This window comes from Natator depressus, chromosome 1 (assembly GCF_965152275.1).
Source record: "Natator depressus isolate rNatDep1 chromosome 1, rNatDep2.hap1, whole genome shotgun sequence".
In the NCBI taxonomy this organism is placed as follows: domain Eukaryota; kingdom Metazoa; phylum Chordata; order Testudines; family Cheloniidae; genus Natator; species Natator depressus.
This window is the reverse complement of record NC_134234.1, coordinates 197915475-197930945: the sequence shown is the minus strand read 5'-3', so window position 1 is coordinate 197930945 and position 15471 is coordinate 197915475. Positions and strand designations below refer to the sequence as shown.

Sequence of the window (15471 nt, the reverse complement as noted above, 5' to 3'; positions counted from 1 at the left end):
CTTTGCACCAATGTAAATGACAACAGACTGTGCTGGACAACACGGAATTAGACCCATTGCATTATAAGGTTTCCTGTAAGGTTTGCTGCACAAAATTAGATAAATTAAAAAAAATAAACCACCTAATCCCTCATCTACAAATTAGACAGTTGGGAAGACACTCAAAATCTAATTCCTCTCTTTTCAAACAATGCCTCGGCTCAAATCCCTTTAACTCCTAACAGCAGAACAAGGAACCCAAAATAATACATGCAGACCAATGAACTCTGAAGAAGCCAAACTGACAAGAACAGGGCATATCAAACAAATGAGAAATTGATTTCCATTCTAATGGAAAAAATATATCAGCAACACTGTATACACAGAGACCTGGCAACCAGAAACAGCTGGGGTAAAGATAAGGAACCAAACAGATTTCCACTCCACTGGAAAAATATCACCAACATTGTGCACAGAGAACAGAGCCCTTGAAACAACTGGACTCAAAATCATGGTAACCTCTTCACAGACAGGAGTGTGACAGAAGGAATGAGCACAATTATGCAGTCCAGACATGCCACATTTTAGGATTGCACTGATTACATTAGTCATGGTTGGGCTGATCATTCACATGATGGATCTCATCTCAAAAGTGATATTAATTTAAAATTTTTTGTGCGATTTCTGAGTCAACATTGAAAGGAAAACCTTATTTTTCCACTAATAAAAAGCTTCAATTATTTTTTTTAATTTTAGATCAAATAGTTTTTAAAACTTCAAAGCTATAAGTATTTGACATTTGTATACTAAGCACATACTGTAATATGCTTTTAACAACATTTTAAACAACATATTGAGATACACAGCTCCTGTTCCTCACGTGTACTGTGGATCTGGAAACAGGCACACCCAAACAAATGCAACTGCACTTATTTCAGTCATCCCAAATTTCAAATGTGTGATCCCACCTACCTGTGAGAAAAATCAAACATTCAGTGCACTTACTTGGCTCTCACATCACACATTCAAGCAAACACTTCTATTTTCTCTTTCATCCCAACCCGCATTTTTAAAAATGGAAATTAAATCCAAAAAAGAATACGTGTGTTTTAAGATTTTAAGCAAAGAATTCAAGACACTTACAGTTGTCTCTCTGTTGTACATAGTTAAGTAACTGAAAAGACAGGCTAGTCTATTTTCTGTGTACCATCTTAGGGTTTTTTATTGTTGCCCATCATGGTAGCATGTGGGTGCCTTCCATGTAAAATTGCTACCAAAAAGTGAAGTCCCTGGAGTCATATGCAGTCTCTGGCACGTCTCCCTTTCTGAGGTAAACACCAGTTGGGATGGGGGGTTTCATTTTTAATTAATTAGATTTTATTAATTTCTTTTTTGAGCTTTGTCGGGTTTTTTGGTTACAAGGGTGTGTCAATGTTGGGCATCCGCAGGATCTGAATCCAGGACTATGGTACCACAAGTAGAAACCCATATACCTGGGCCACCAGACAGCTGTGGACGGTTAAAGCCTTTTCAGCACTAGAGAATGATAGAAAAAAAATTCTACTGGTGCTAACACTGGTAAAGCTGAATACATAAAAGAACAAATGGACCCCTAGTGTAGGCAAGACTCTGTCAGCCTCAGGTTTAGTTGATGCTGTGGTAACAAGAAAAATCCAGAAGCTGCTGGAGGAGGAAGACATGTGGTCATTCCCCACGGCACCTGCTACAACTGCGTTTCCCAAAGCGTGAAGCACGACTCACACAGAATGGGCGGGCACAAAGAACTAGCCCGAGGGCGTAGATGAGGTCTAAATCAAGATGGGTAGGCCTAAAATGTCACATGTTGAAGGGCGGTTGCAACTGGTTTCTGAGGAGGGCTCAGCTTTCAAAAGTTTGGGAAACACTGGGCTAGATCTCTTTCCATTTTGTGCAGTGGAACCAGAAAGTCCTGCTTTCAAGAATAAACAAAGAGCTCACCCTAGAAAAGCAGGAGGACAAGAAGCATGAATAGGAGTTTTTCTTTCTTGAACAAAAGGCCTTGAATCTACTTGAGTCTGTCAGCTTTTATTTGCTTAACATTAGAAGTCAAATAGTCTCAACTAGTCTTTAAAGTTACCATTAAGATAGAGCCTATCTTTGTTGCTGCTCTTTTAATGTTGGGTAAATTTTCTGCCCAGCTGGGTGAATAGGACAAAGAGTCAATTGATTACATTATAAATGTCTTCAAAATGGGGAAAGAAAAAAAAAAAAAGAGAGAGAGACTATAAAAACCTAAGGCTCTAGGACAAACAGGAAAACTGCAGAAGGACACTAAAATGATAAAGCCTGCAACTTTCTACTGCTATAGGCAATATCTCTGTGATGGAGAAATGCATGTAAATTATTTATATAGCACACAAACTATAAAGGGGGTAAGTTATTACACAACACCAGGTAAGATCTGTATACGTGTAATGCAGATTCATAGTGCTGGACATGCTCTTTTGGGGAGTTTAATATTCATGTTACTCTGAAACAGAAAGCCAAGCCATAGTCACAAACATTTTGTAAAGTTTCTTTCCTCTTTGTTCCCATTTCTTTCTTAAATATTCGTTATGTGCTTTGAAGATGAAAAGCCTTCAAGAGGAAACATGGTCTAATAGTAAGAATAATGGACTAGGAGTCAGGTGATCTGGGTTATGTTCCTGACACTGTCACAGATACATTGTGTGATCTTGGACAAATCTCTCCCTGCTCTCTGACTCCGTTCCTCTCTCCTCCCTCCCAGCCCCCATCCGTACAATTGGGATAATTACTAGAATTAGATGGAAAATAGGCATTGTTCTCTGTGAAAATCAGAGAGAAAAATCCCCGTGTGAAAATGTTCCCATTGGAAAAGTTTCAAAAATGTGGGGAAACCCTTTCCCTCCCACAGGCTTTCTTATTGTTTTCCAACTGGGAAAAGCTGGAAAAGTCAAAGAGTGGGGAAATGCCCACAATTTCAAAACTAAAACTTTCAAAATTGCATGGTCCCCCCCCGCCACGTTTGTCATTTCAAAACCATTTTGGAAAATGAATTTCTGTAAAAAGATATAGCTTCTGACAAAACCTTATTTTCTGACGAAACCACGTTTTGTCAGAAAATGTTCAAGCAGCTCTGACATGTAACCCCCTCCCGAGGAACTGTAGAGTACTTTGAGATCCAGACTACAGTCATGTTACGGATCTCAGTTGGATTTCTAAATGAGCAACTATTTACCTTCTTCCTCACTATCTGAGGCACTGCTCTTCTCCAGAAGATTCTCATTCTCGATTGGCTCCAGGGACTGTGCTGGGAGCCTGCGTCTCTCTAGCTTAAATGGTTTCTTTTCTGAAGGCAACAGAAGGCTCCTCTTGTCCTGTTTCTCATTTTGGGATTCCTCCTGCTCAGACCCCTATGGGAAGAGCCGTCAGCAAATGGTATAATTGACTATAACAACCTTCATAAACACTTTATATACAACCTTAGTTTAAAAAAAAGTTACAATTGACAAGTGTAAACAAGCTAGCTGTCCAAATTCTATTTACCACTTACCTGGCGCAAGTACTGCCCCTAACACTGGACTCTGAAATTCCTTCTCTGGATCCAGCCTCCCTCATCTATTTATATGGCTCCAAGGCAGATTCTGCCAAATGGAAGCTTTCAGCTGAAATCAGTTCCTAGTCACTATTCCTGTGAAGGTAACCTTTCAAGAGTGAAATGATGCAGCACCATTTGAGACACTCAGAGGTGTGAATTATCCCCATCAATCCTATTGACTGACTGACTCATAATGACTTAACTCTGAAACCCAACTGTGACACTTGTGGGGCCAGACTATTATAGAAATTCAGGCAAGCAACTGCACGCCTAATGAAATTCAATAAAGACAAATGCAAGGTATTACACTTAGAAAGGGGGGCGGAGAATCAAATACACAGCTACAAGATGGGAAATAACTGCCTAAGCAGTAGTATTGCAGGAAAGGATGTAGGGATTATAGTGGATCACAAATTAAATACGAGTTAACGTGATCCAGTTTCAAAAAAGGCTAATATTCTGAAGAGTATTAACACAAGTGTCATATGTAAGACATGGGAGTTTATTGTCTTGCTCATGTGAAGCCTCAGTTGGAGTATTGTGTCCAGGACTGTGATCAATTGTTCTCCATGTCCACTGAAGGTAGGACAAGAAGTAATGGACTCAATCTGTGGCAAGGAAGATTTAGGTTACACATTAGGGAAATCCTTCTAACTATAAGGATAGCTGAGTTCTGGAATAGGCTTCCAAGGGAGGTTGTGGAATCCCTGTCATTGGAGGTTTAAGAACAGGTTAGACAAATACCTGTCAGGGATGATCCTGCCTCAGTGCAAGGGACTGGGCTAGATGACCTCTTGAGGTGCCTTCCAGCCCTACATTTCTATGGTTCTATCATTCTAATTTGCATTTATTTATTGAGATTGAGCATGCAAATCTGCTAACTACAAGTAACACAGCCAAAGAAAGGGCAGGGATGGTGGTCCTCCTAAAGGTTTAGTTCCTATATAAGAGCCATATTCTATCCTCAGTCTCTGTGCAAACTTCTTGTTGTCTTCAGTAGGACATTGGTTGTGGATCAAGAGCAGTATGTGGCCCTAAACTTTGTAGCTCTGATGTGTGCAGCATAATGCGATCAAACTGTCTTCCTAAATGATTTTAACTCATCTGCCTTACCACCATGTTGGAAGAGTAATTCAGTGCTGATTCACAAGGAAGAGCTCCATCTACATGAATAATCATCACCACTTTCTGTAGCACTCGTCTGTTCCTTGGAAGTCTGTTATCAAAATGTAGACCTGACCTTACATAGCTTGGGTGATTGAGAGATTCAAAGTACAAAGCTGGACGGCTGAAGGGCATAAAAGTCAGCACTGAATTTGTGACTTCAATATAAAGAGGCAAGATATTTCCTATGCCAAAATAAAGGGAAGATTGAATTACGGAAGCAAATTAATCAGACACTGGTATTGAATCGGAAGCAATTCGTGAATTCCATGCAACACACAGTAGTGCAAAGGAAGAAGTAGGACAATGGGAAGGGGAAAGAATAATTCAGTGCATCAGTATTTCAGCATCAAGGTTCTCCAGTCTGGGTGAGGATAGCGATGAAGCAGCCACCTGTGGCAAGCACTTTTTGTACAGAACAGCAGACAAAAGTCCCATCCATCTTTCCACACCTGATACAGATCCAAGGAATTCTTATTCTGATGGTATTTTGAGAGAGACCATGGATTTGAAGACGACAGGGGAGTTTAAACCACGCTGCATGGGCCTAACCCAAGGCAATGGGTGAAGCATGACACTTCTGAGAAGAACGCCCTTCCCAAGACATACTGGCCCATCAGAAATTTTTTTTTAATGCATACATGACATATACATTCTAAACCCAGATTTCTTGTACCTTCCAGCCATTAGACAAGGGCTTTTAGACAAGGGCTAAACAGAAATATTAACTTTTTTTAAAAAAAATTAAACTGCTACTAAAATCAAAAAGCGGTAGGAGGCACATACGTAGTCTAGTGGTTCCATGAGTCCTCAAGAGGAGCTGAAAATGTACTGTGAGGGAGGAGGCGTCGTACATCTTTTTGAAACCCCAAATTTGGCACCAAACTTGGCAAACCTCCTCCTAAGACTTGCTCAGTGCTACTAGTGCCTAGTCAAGTCCAAGAATGGGGATCAGTGCATGCAATTTTTGTCAAGGAGAACAGCACCATATGTCTTGATGGCTGTGCACCAATTTCTGGCGTCAGGGAAAATTCAGCAACCGACTGGTGTATACTGTTAGGTTCACTGTGCTTTAAAAGAAAACCATGACTGATGGTGCACACAAAGACTGCACACTTTAAAAAAAAAAAAAAGAATTAATAAAAACAAATTCCTCATTTGTCAAACAAAAACTAAAACATTAAATGTGGGATACAAAAGCCCTTGAAATGTTCTTGAGATAACATTATATCAACTCTAAGAGTATCAAAATGTACCACAAAAAGGTTAATCATAGCAAAACTGAAGACAGATTTGAATGCAGAGATGGCTGTTCAAGACCCTGGCAAGTCCTTTTTGCAGCAGTCTAACACTGCCCTCCCACCCCCCAAAAAATCAAGTGGGATTTGTCATAAATATTAATGAAGTTGCAATACTCTTCATTCTTCCTTGATTCTTTTGCAACAGGGCTTACTAGAACCAGGCTATACTTTCCGCACCACTCTCACTGTCAGGATCAAGGAGCAGTCATGTTGTATGCTGATGGCCTATTTCCTTATGGCTACTGAAATATTTATTATTGAACAAACTCAAATCATTGTGACTTGTCTGCAGGATGCACGTAGGATTCAAAAGACATGCATTGGATGGATTTATTAATGTAACTGGAAATACCACTTGGAATAATAACGGAAGCAAAAACACTCCATTCAAAAGCACAACCTGGCAGATATTTGCTGTATTTAAACAGCATTAAAGGTGGCCTACAAAGGGGGGAAAACTCTGTGCTTTTCCCTTGTTTTTCTTCTTTAGGAAGAATAAATAAGGCATGAAATATTTTTCCTCCTCCCTCAAGTTACTGGGCTCAATATAAGGGTAACTGGGAGATATTCTTCAGTCTGAGTTGTGCTGGAGGCCAGCCTTGATGATCACAGAGGACCCTTCTGTTCTTAACATCTATGAAAACTATCATGATTGTCAAGCATCTCGTCTTTCTGAGAACTCCATGGATGACTCAAATATGTAACAGGAACTAAAATACACACCATAAATATGATATTACATTAGTTCCTATGATGTCAAAACCCTACTAGTTCTCCAGAAGCAGACAAGATCTGAATTTCTCATGTGAAAAAAAAAGACGAATCCTTTAGGCCTTTATTTTTTTAATTTTCTTTTGGAAAAAGATTCCGTCCCCCTTTATACATCAAAAAGCAGCAAAAAGGGAATGAGTCAGTTTTTCCCCTTTTGCAGGTCACCTCTAAACTACATAATGAGTTTTCACAGCTTTAGTCAGACATCTTATGGCAGCAATACTTCAATAACTATTGAAACCCTCTATTCCTTCTGTAATCCTGAAATATTTGCATTCTGTCACTCAATTACTCTAGCAAAGACCACACAAAATGTATACCTAAATGTAACTGTCATACATATTGTAAGTTATACAATAATAAAATCCCCCAGATTCATCTCTCTCAAACTTCAATGCGCTCGGATGCTAAGACATATACTTCAACAAATTGAGCCTGTGCATAGGATTGGAGCCTATATTCATCAAAATGGCATTACTGGGTGAGATTTTCAAAGGCACTTTCATTGTTACAGGGTTAGCTCTAATTTTTTCCCCTGTTAGGTCTCCCTTGAGCACATACATGCTTGCTTGAGCACATACACACACACTTGACAGCACATACATGACACCTCCAATCCCCTCAGGGTGGAATCCCACGTTTCTCCCACTCACAAACCAGGTCCCTAGGCTACAGTACCTGTTCACCATACATGGTTCCTCAGCAGGCCCAAAAGCATTTAGCAGTGTAAGAGACTTCCCTTTGCGAACTGTGACCAGTACAATGCAGTGACTCAGAATAGTTTCTTTCAAAGTATTACTCATCCATAGGAACATAGCATTCTGAGAAAAGGGCTAAAACTACAAAGCCTATACACACCTTGTCTTACCTAAAGCCTAGGTAGGTCTAACTTATCCCACCCACTCCAATCTCTAGGAACGAAGTGTCAGTCTGTTCCCCCAGTACTCCCATCCTCCCTCTAAGATCAGTTCTTTTAACAAACCCCTAAGTCTAGAACAATTACAGGGAAGTGTGAGGAGATTCTAATCTGGAACAAAAACATCAGGCAAGCGGGTCTGAACACAAGAAATGGAAAAAAGACAATAAGGGGTTTTATGGAGTCCTTTTCATTTGTAGATCTTAAAGAGCTCTGTAAAGATGGATAAATAGAATTATCCTCTTTGTACAGATAGAGAGACTGAGGCACAAAGAGTTGCAGTGACTTGTCCAAAGTCACATGGTAAGTCAATGGCTGAACAGGGAATGGGACACCAGGAGCTCCCCACTCCCGACCGAGTTCCTTACCCACCTGACCACACTGCCAATAATAAATAATAATAATAATGTATTCTTTAAGTAAAAGAAAATTCAAAACTGATCAGAACTATAAACAATCCATTTCATGTAAATGCTAGCAGCCAGCAGGCAAAAGTCTTAAAACACTGAAAGATGAATAACTGACCTTGACCCATTCACCTCCAGATGCTAAATCTTCTAAACTGTTCTCATCTTCACATCCTTCATAGGTAGGAGAAGGAGTAATCCTCACATACATACATACATACATACACACACACACACACACACTTAAGGATGTATGATCTACACATTTGTATTTGTTAAGTAAGCAAGAGAGGCTGTCTAAATACTTACTCCTGTCAGTGTGTTTCCATGGAATGGCTCTGCCTTTGCTATCTGAATGATGGGTTCATGAATTTCACAGATTGCTTTGGGTAATTTTTCATCTCTGTCTCCAGAATCATCACAAATGCTGGATCTGTCCAAAGTAAAAAGATAATGAAGACAGTGTTAATTTAATTTCTTAGCATTTATGGCACCAAACTCATACTTTTGGAGATTTATTCAATTTAAAAACATACACTACAAACCATTAATTGAATTGCCACATAAGACTCCCAGCTCAGTCATCCTACATCCAGTTCATTAACCCATCAAACTACCCTGTCCCCAAGTGCCTGTGAGAAAACCCTGGCTTAGCACTGTGTCTGGAAAGTTAATAAATCAAGGTTATGGTGAACCGAGGGAGAAAGTTAATGTTGTGGATGGTAGGGAGATAAAAGTATCTTAGGCCTCAAATTGAAAAGTTTTGTCCTTTTAATGATTATTATAATAGGCATTTTTCTTACACCCATCCCTCTAGCATCCTATGTCAAAATATTTTGAAGATTATACTATGAAACATTTTTAAAACACAGGCGGGGGCTTTTTTTGGGATATACACATTTCCTCAGCATCTTCATTCAAAACACAACAGCACTAAGTATTAGTGCATTCACTAATTTTTGTTCACTTTTATAAGACGTTACCATCTAAGGGCATGTAGACAATTAAGACCACATTGTTTAAAGAGTAAAGCTGAAAATTAACAATTTTGCTCAAGGTCATTTGAAGAAGTCAAAGAAACTGTAACAGAACCAGAAAGAGACATTGATAAATCCACTTTCATTGGCCAAAAAAAAAAAAAAAATTGAACTGTAAAAAGGTGAAAAATAAAGCAGCAGTTTTAAGTGTTTCAATTTTAATAATCTAAGACAGAGGGTCTCAACCTGGGGTTCATGAAAAGGTAGCAGAGGGTCATAATCACTCAGCAATATCCATACTGCTTACTAGGATGATGGGCCTGACTAGATTCTAGCATGGGGAAGATTGAGAATCCCCAATCTAAAGTGGTGTTAGTAATTCAAGTATGGGATTTTTTAAAAATATTACACACAATTCCTAGATTCCTTTACCTGAACAGAACCAGGAAAAGCCAGGGAAACACAAGCTTCCTCATACTTCTCCGCACTAAGGGGTCTCAGTTCTGCTCAACCTACAACAGAGTGAAGGCAATCGAGTCTTTATGCCTAGTCAGTACTTTAGCCCCTTTGCTAAGGCTGCTAAAAAGCGTACAGATTAGTGCCAGTAATGGAAGCAATTTTGAAGGAGGATTTTAAGACACAGTTGTAGAAACAGTGTTCTATTTCCATAAAAGATAAGTATCCGTAGTATCTTCTTACCTAGACTGTCCATTGTCTTCAGAGGACGAGTAAAAGCTCTCCATCTCCTCACTGTTCAGGCCCAGCTCAGAGCCATAGCTCTGTTGTACCAGTTGCCAGAACTCCTGTTTGGTCAGTCTCTGAAAAGAGAAAGCACATTGTTGGTCAAAAGCTGCAGTGAAGAGCTGCTACTTCTACCTGTTCACAAACAGATTATTTTACCCCAGATATATCTGGATCCATCCCTGTTATTGTCTAAGAAAGCTTTCTTTCTAAGAAACAGCACACATTTCAGACCCCACTGCAGTTGGTAGCCCTCCTTAGAAATATAAAGGAGACTCTCATCTTCCATTTTTAAATAGCTAAACTTCTAGCCAAAATGGATTTGATAACATAACCCAATCTAAACTGATCACTAGAGCTGAAAACTTGTGACTGGTTTTTCCTTAATATCACAGGATACTCCCATTCTCCCCTCCACTTCCAACTCCAAACAGCTGCCCAGAGCTGACCTTTGGAGCTGTGAAAACTGTAAAGTCACAGTCCTTTGACTTGAGCTGCATCATTCAGGCTGCCACTGATGACAGTGGGGTATCACAAATTCCTTCCCAGCCAAATTGCCTACAGCTCAGTTGGCTTCTTCGCTGAATAACCCATGTGACCTTTGGTCACAAGGAAGGACAGTTCAGCACTTTGAGAGGTGGAATGGTAGGGTGACCAGATATCCCGATTTTATAGGGACAGTCCCGATTTTGGGGTCTCTCTCTTATATAGGCTCCTATTATCTCCCACCCCCTGTCCCGATTTTTCACACTTGCTGTCTGGTCACCCTATGGAATGGTCTAGTCAGTGACTGAGCACAAGGGACTGCGACATTCAAATCCCAGCTCTAAACAGACTACCTTGGTGGCCTTTATCTCACCATGCCTCAGTTTCCCCATCTGCAAAATGAGGATGATCACACTTACCAACCTCACAGGAGAGATGTGAGGAGTAAGCAGTCAATGCCTAGGAAGCACTACAGTACACAAACCATACAGCTTATTTGGCAACTATCCCTTTTAAATTCATATTTTACACACACACACACACACACACACACACACACACACACACACACACGTTGAACTGGGCACTCTAGAGAACACAAAGCAGGCAAGCTGCCTTCCCTAATTTGCTTACAGTCTCGGAACTACTACTGTTATTTGTTATTTGGAGTCAAGTAAGGCCTACAGGTCCCAATCAGGCTCTGAGCCTTCTTGTATGAGGCACTGTGGAAACACAGCGTAGGAGACAGTCCCTTCAAAGAGTTTACAGTCTAATCTAATACAAATTGCCAACAATAAAATCAGACACGTGTCACTTTATGAAGGATTATTAGCACAGGTTAGGGTAGCAGATCCACTGGATCGGCACACTTTCACTGTACTAAATGAGTTTAACCTTATTTGTTTCTAGTAATAGCTTTGAGGATGCACAGAGAAAAGCTTGTTTGAAGAAGTGATTTGAAAATCCCCAAATCCTTAAACTGCTTCTGGGCATAGAGGTGTGATCACTGTGAACACAGAGATGGCAGAAAATGGTTTCATAAGTCTGTCCATACATACCAAGGCTCTCTCTAGCCACTCCCTTACTCCCACTCATCCCTATGCCTTCCTACCATGTTGCCCCCATATGCCTGAAATGCTTCCTTGTTCCAGTGCAATAAAACACATCCCTCCTCTTTCAAATAGCTCCTCAAAGCACACTTACTGTGCATCCTCAGTCTCTATTGTTTATAAATATTTATTTCTGGTAGCATCCACAACGCACTGGGATTGAGCCCCATAATCCGGTGCTGGTAATCAGTCATAGACAAAGTAATACTTGTGCAAACTACTGATAACAAACTACTGATAACACATCACACTGTATTTGATCCCGAGCACTTCAGGGCAGGAACTGTCCCTCTAATATGTTTGTACAGCACCTAGCACCATAGGGCTCTGCGCCTGAGTCTCTAGGTGACACTGCAATCCAAATAAATACTACTTAGAATACAAACACAGATCAGGACGGGCACCTTGGGTAAATTTTTCAGAAGTGCTTAAGTGACATTCAGAATTACCATGATCTTAATTCGGTGTAGCTTCATTCACTTCCAAAGTGACTTAAACTGAACTCAATGAAGGTCACTAATTCTGAACAAAAAAGTGTCTGAACAGGGGTTTAATGCAATTGAATTAATCCACTTTAATTCACACCACCAGTTAACTCAAATTAACTTTCCTCAGTGTGCCTGTGTAGTCAAACCCCTCATCACATTTGTCAAAAGTGATTTAGGAGATGAAGTCTCATTGTCTGATTTACAAAAAGAAAAGGAGTACTTGTGGCACCTTTTGCGAATACAGACTAACACGGCTGTTACTCTGAAAATTGTCTGATTTAGGTGCCTAAGTCACTTTTGAACATTGTATCCTGTCTGCCCCATGCTCTGTAAAGACCCCATATACCGTTAGCATTCAGCTACATATAAATTATATGCATACAACATTTTGAAAAGTAATATAAAACAGTTTAAAATGCAACTAATGTAGTAATGGCCACACTTCAGTGTTTCTTCACTTGTCATAAATGTTTTCTTGGACATTCTTAGAACAAAAGAACCGTCTGCTTCCCTCTCAAAATCTGAAGGATAGGGCACTAGACCAGTACTTAGGAGTTCTGGGTTCTTTTCCCAGCTGTGCCAGTGACTCCCTTATGACTTTGGGTAAGTTGTGTAATAGATATGTGCCTCAGTTTCCCCATGAAGCTTACACACTTTTGTAAAACACTGAGTTTTACAGATGGACAGAACTACCTAAATTGTAAGTTACTATTATCCAGTACTGACTGCTGCCAGAGACAAGATACTGGACTAGACGGACCACTGATATGAGACAGTATGGTTATTCTAATGACTAAACAAGGCTATTACTCTCAGGAAGGGTGAGGGGAATCTTAGAAATGTGTTCAGATTTCTTTATAGAAGTCCAGTGCTAGGTTTTTCCTTTCATTGTTAAGAAATTGAGCCAGGTTTCCCAATCCACCAATAAAATTCACACTTTGACCTGTTCAAGTGCTCTCGGGTATTCTCAAGAGGGGTAAGAAAAAGAGAAAGGATCCTGACACTTAAACCTATATCCACAAAGTAAACAACCAGTCTCAAAGTCCATTTTTCTTATTGAAAAGAACTCGAAGAAAGTAGGAAAGAAGGCATAAGGAGTTTATGGATGTGAAAGAAGAGCGTCATTAATGGTCTCTAAAGACGCTGGAAACTGTGTATCAGCCATGATCCATATAGATCAATGGAATCGAACATTACGAATGAAGAAATAACATAAGAACAATTTACAAGAAAAATCATATTAAATATCTGTGCATTAACGACATTTTAAAAAGACACCACTGTCCTGCTTACGCAGATTGCAGGGTTTTGCAATAGTGACAGAAATTTAAAGGTACAAAAAAGGTAACACACAAGCACAAATATGTGGCTATCCATATATATATTTATACCTACACACACACACACACACACGATTTTTCTTATATGACTATTATACCTTAAGACTTCCACAAATGCAGAATGTATTTGGAAGTTATATTTTAAATGTTCAGCTTCAACAACTATTGATTTATTAAGGCTACTAGCAGATTTCTGATTATGAAAGCATGGTTTTTAATCACATTTGCTCTGTGTCCCTTTCAACAGAAAGTGGTGAGAACCTTACATTTTCAATTCTCAAACTCCTCACCTACTTAGCCAACTTCATATTGATGCTCAGGAAACAGGCCCTCACCAAAAGACAGCAACCTGTGCTTCTGGGACTGTAGAACTCTCCTGCATTCAGAAGCACATCATTTCACCCCGAAGGGCTGAGTTTTCTGTGAAGCAGATGAACCCAATGGGCTGCATGGCTACCAAGCAAGTCCAAAAACTCAGAAGAACAATTCCCAGCCCATGCTAGTTTGGCTGTAATCAAGACCCAATGGGCCTTGAGCTGTCAACGTGAAGACGACTCCACTACACAGTGGCAAAACTCCTGGGGCAAGCAGGTTGCTTACATTGTTGTTTACTAAGACATATCTTTGTCTTGTCGAAGATGGACTGTGCTGCTGTTTCAAACCTGTTTCTCCGTAACTTCCTGCTTGGCAGTAGCAGAAGTGTTCACAAGCGGGCTGGTCTGCCTGCAGAACTGGAACTTGTGCTAGATTCCGGTCTGGTTCCTAGGCCGCTCCCACTAAGGAAGCATAGGTAAGCAGGGTTTGTTAAAGACACAGTCTTTTCCTTTCCTCTTCCAGACATATTAAGCTGCACGTAAAGTTCCATTACAGCAAGAGACAGCTGGAGACAGACTTATTTAAACTCATTTGGAGTTTTACAATGCCCTTTCAAGCAGTATTTTAAATATCTAAAGATGTTAAAGAATGCCTTGAATCCAACACACAGCTTCTCAAGGGAGTGGCTTCAGAAGCTGCAGCTTTTGTCACTAATATCTCCACTTAAAGCAGCTTAAGCCACTGTTTACTGCAATGAGAGAACCTTCTTTTTTAAGGACAGGTTTCAGAGTAGCAGCTGTGTTAGTCTGCATTGTTAGCACAGCTCCCTTATCAGGCCTCTTCATTTAACCTTTTCACTGCTGTCAGTACACACATGTGCCACAGCGTGAGTTTTAAATGGAAAAGAAGGACATACTATGCCCAGCCACACTGAAAGAGAAAGAGTCCTTGCTACCTTTACCTTTTCAGTGCTGAATTACGTAACTTGTCTATTACAGTTTAATAGCAGGCAAGTTTTTGTGCTTTATATAGTAACAATACCGCTTTGCATTTTATATATAGATGTTGATCCTATACAGGGGTTTTCTTCCACAGATTTCAAAGCTGGGATTTAGTAGCAACAGAAATCCCAGTTCTGTTGCTACTAAAATCTTTACATCACACCGCATCATCATTTATTTTAGGACATAATTCACTAGAAGATCGATTTGCAAAGGTGTTAGAGAGTTTAAAAGACGAATTATACTATTTTTCCTATCCCTCTACCTCACAAATCAGACTGCCTTAGTACGAGTCCAACTGTACATGGTGGGAGAGAAGAAAATATCTAATGCATTTTTAAAAGTCTCCATAAAATAGTTTTTATATTCGTAACATTGCAGTATTAAAGGGCTGATATTGCAAAATCTACTAATTCTAGAAACAAAAGTCTTACACGACTGGAAAGAAGAGATCCTCAATTCTTCTATTTCTAGCTCTGATGGTTGATAACGGACGTTAAACCTGTCACTGGTCCAATATCAAATCCTGCTTGTCCTAGCATTGAAGATAGTGCAGTTTTGGGAGTGAGAAAATTATTTTTGGGGCAGGCGGTTTTGTGGGTTTTTTTAGGGCCCGTTTGAAGCAGCTCAGAAACATTAGAGGTTATCTCAAGTATAGCTGAACTAGTGAGCAAAATACAGATGGAAGGGTCAAGGGAACACAAATGCATGCAATTTGCTCACGACTCTCTCATATTGCCACACATGAAAACCAGACAAAACGCAATACATGTTTAAGAATGGCTCAAACAATATAGTTCTTCCTTCGGGACCAGGAGCTCACATGTTACAATCCAACACTAGCACCTGGTCTTGCATTCAGTTCAGGATACTGCCCT

The 15471-nt window shown here is 39.9% G+C and overlaps 1 protein-coding gene across 5 annotated transcripts in view; it reads right to left on the bottom strand.

The window, feature by feature from the left end:
* The window catches only part of GRAMD1C (GRAM domain containing 1C), an 82712-nt gene that overhangs the window by 22798 nt on the left and 44443 nt on the right, over nt 1-15471 (bottom strand). For 4 of the 5 annotated variants that reach the window (XM_074974084.1, XM_074974102.1, XM_074974111.1 and 1 more), the window contains 3 exons: nt 9813-9931; nt 8446-8569; nt 3218-3392 (listed from right to left, as the gene is read on the bottom strand). In XM_074974084.1, coding sequence (XP_074830185.1) covers nt 3218-3392; nt 8446-8569; nt 9813-9931 — 418 coding nt within the window. Of the gene's footprint in view, nt 1-3217; nt 3393-8445; nt 8570-9812; nt 9932-13567; nt 13775-15471 lie in introns of those variants that run through there. The other variant, XM_074974122.1, reaches the window with a different exon arrangement.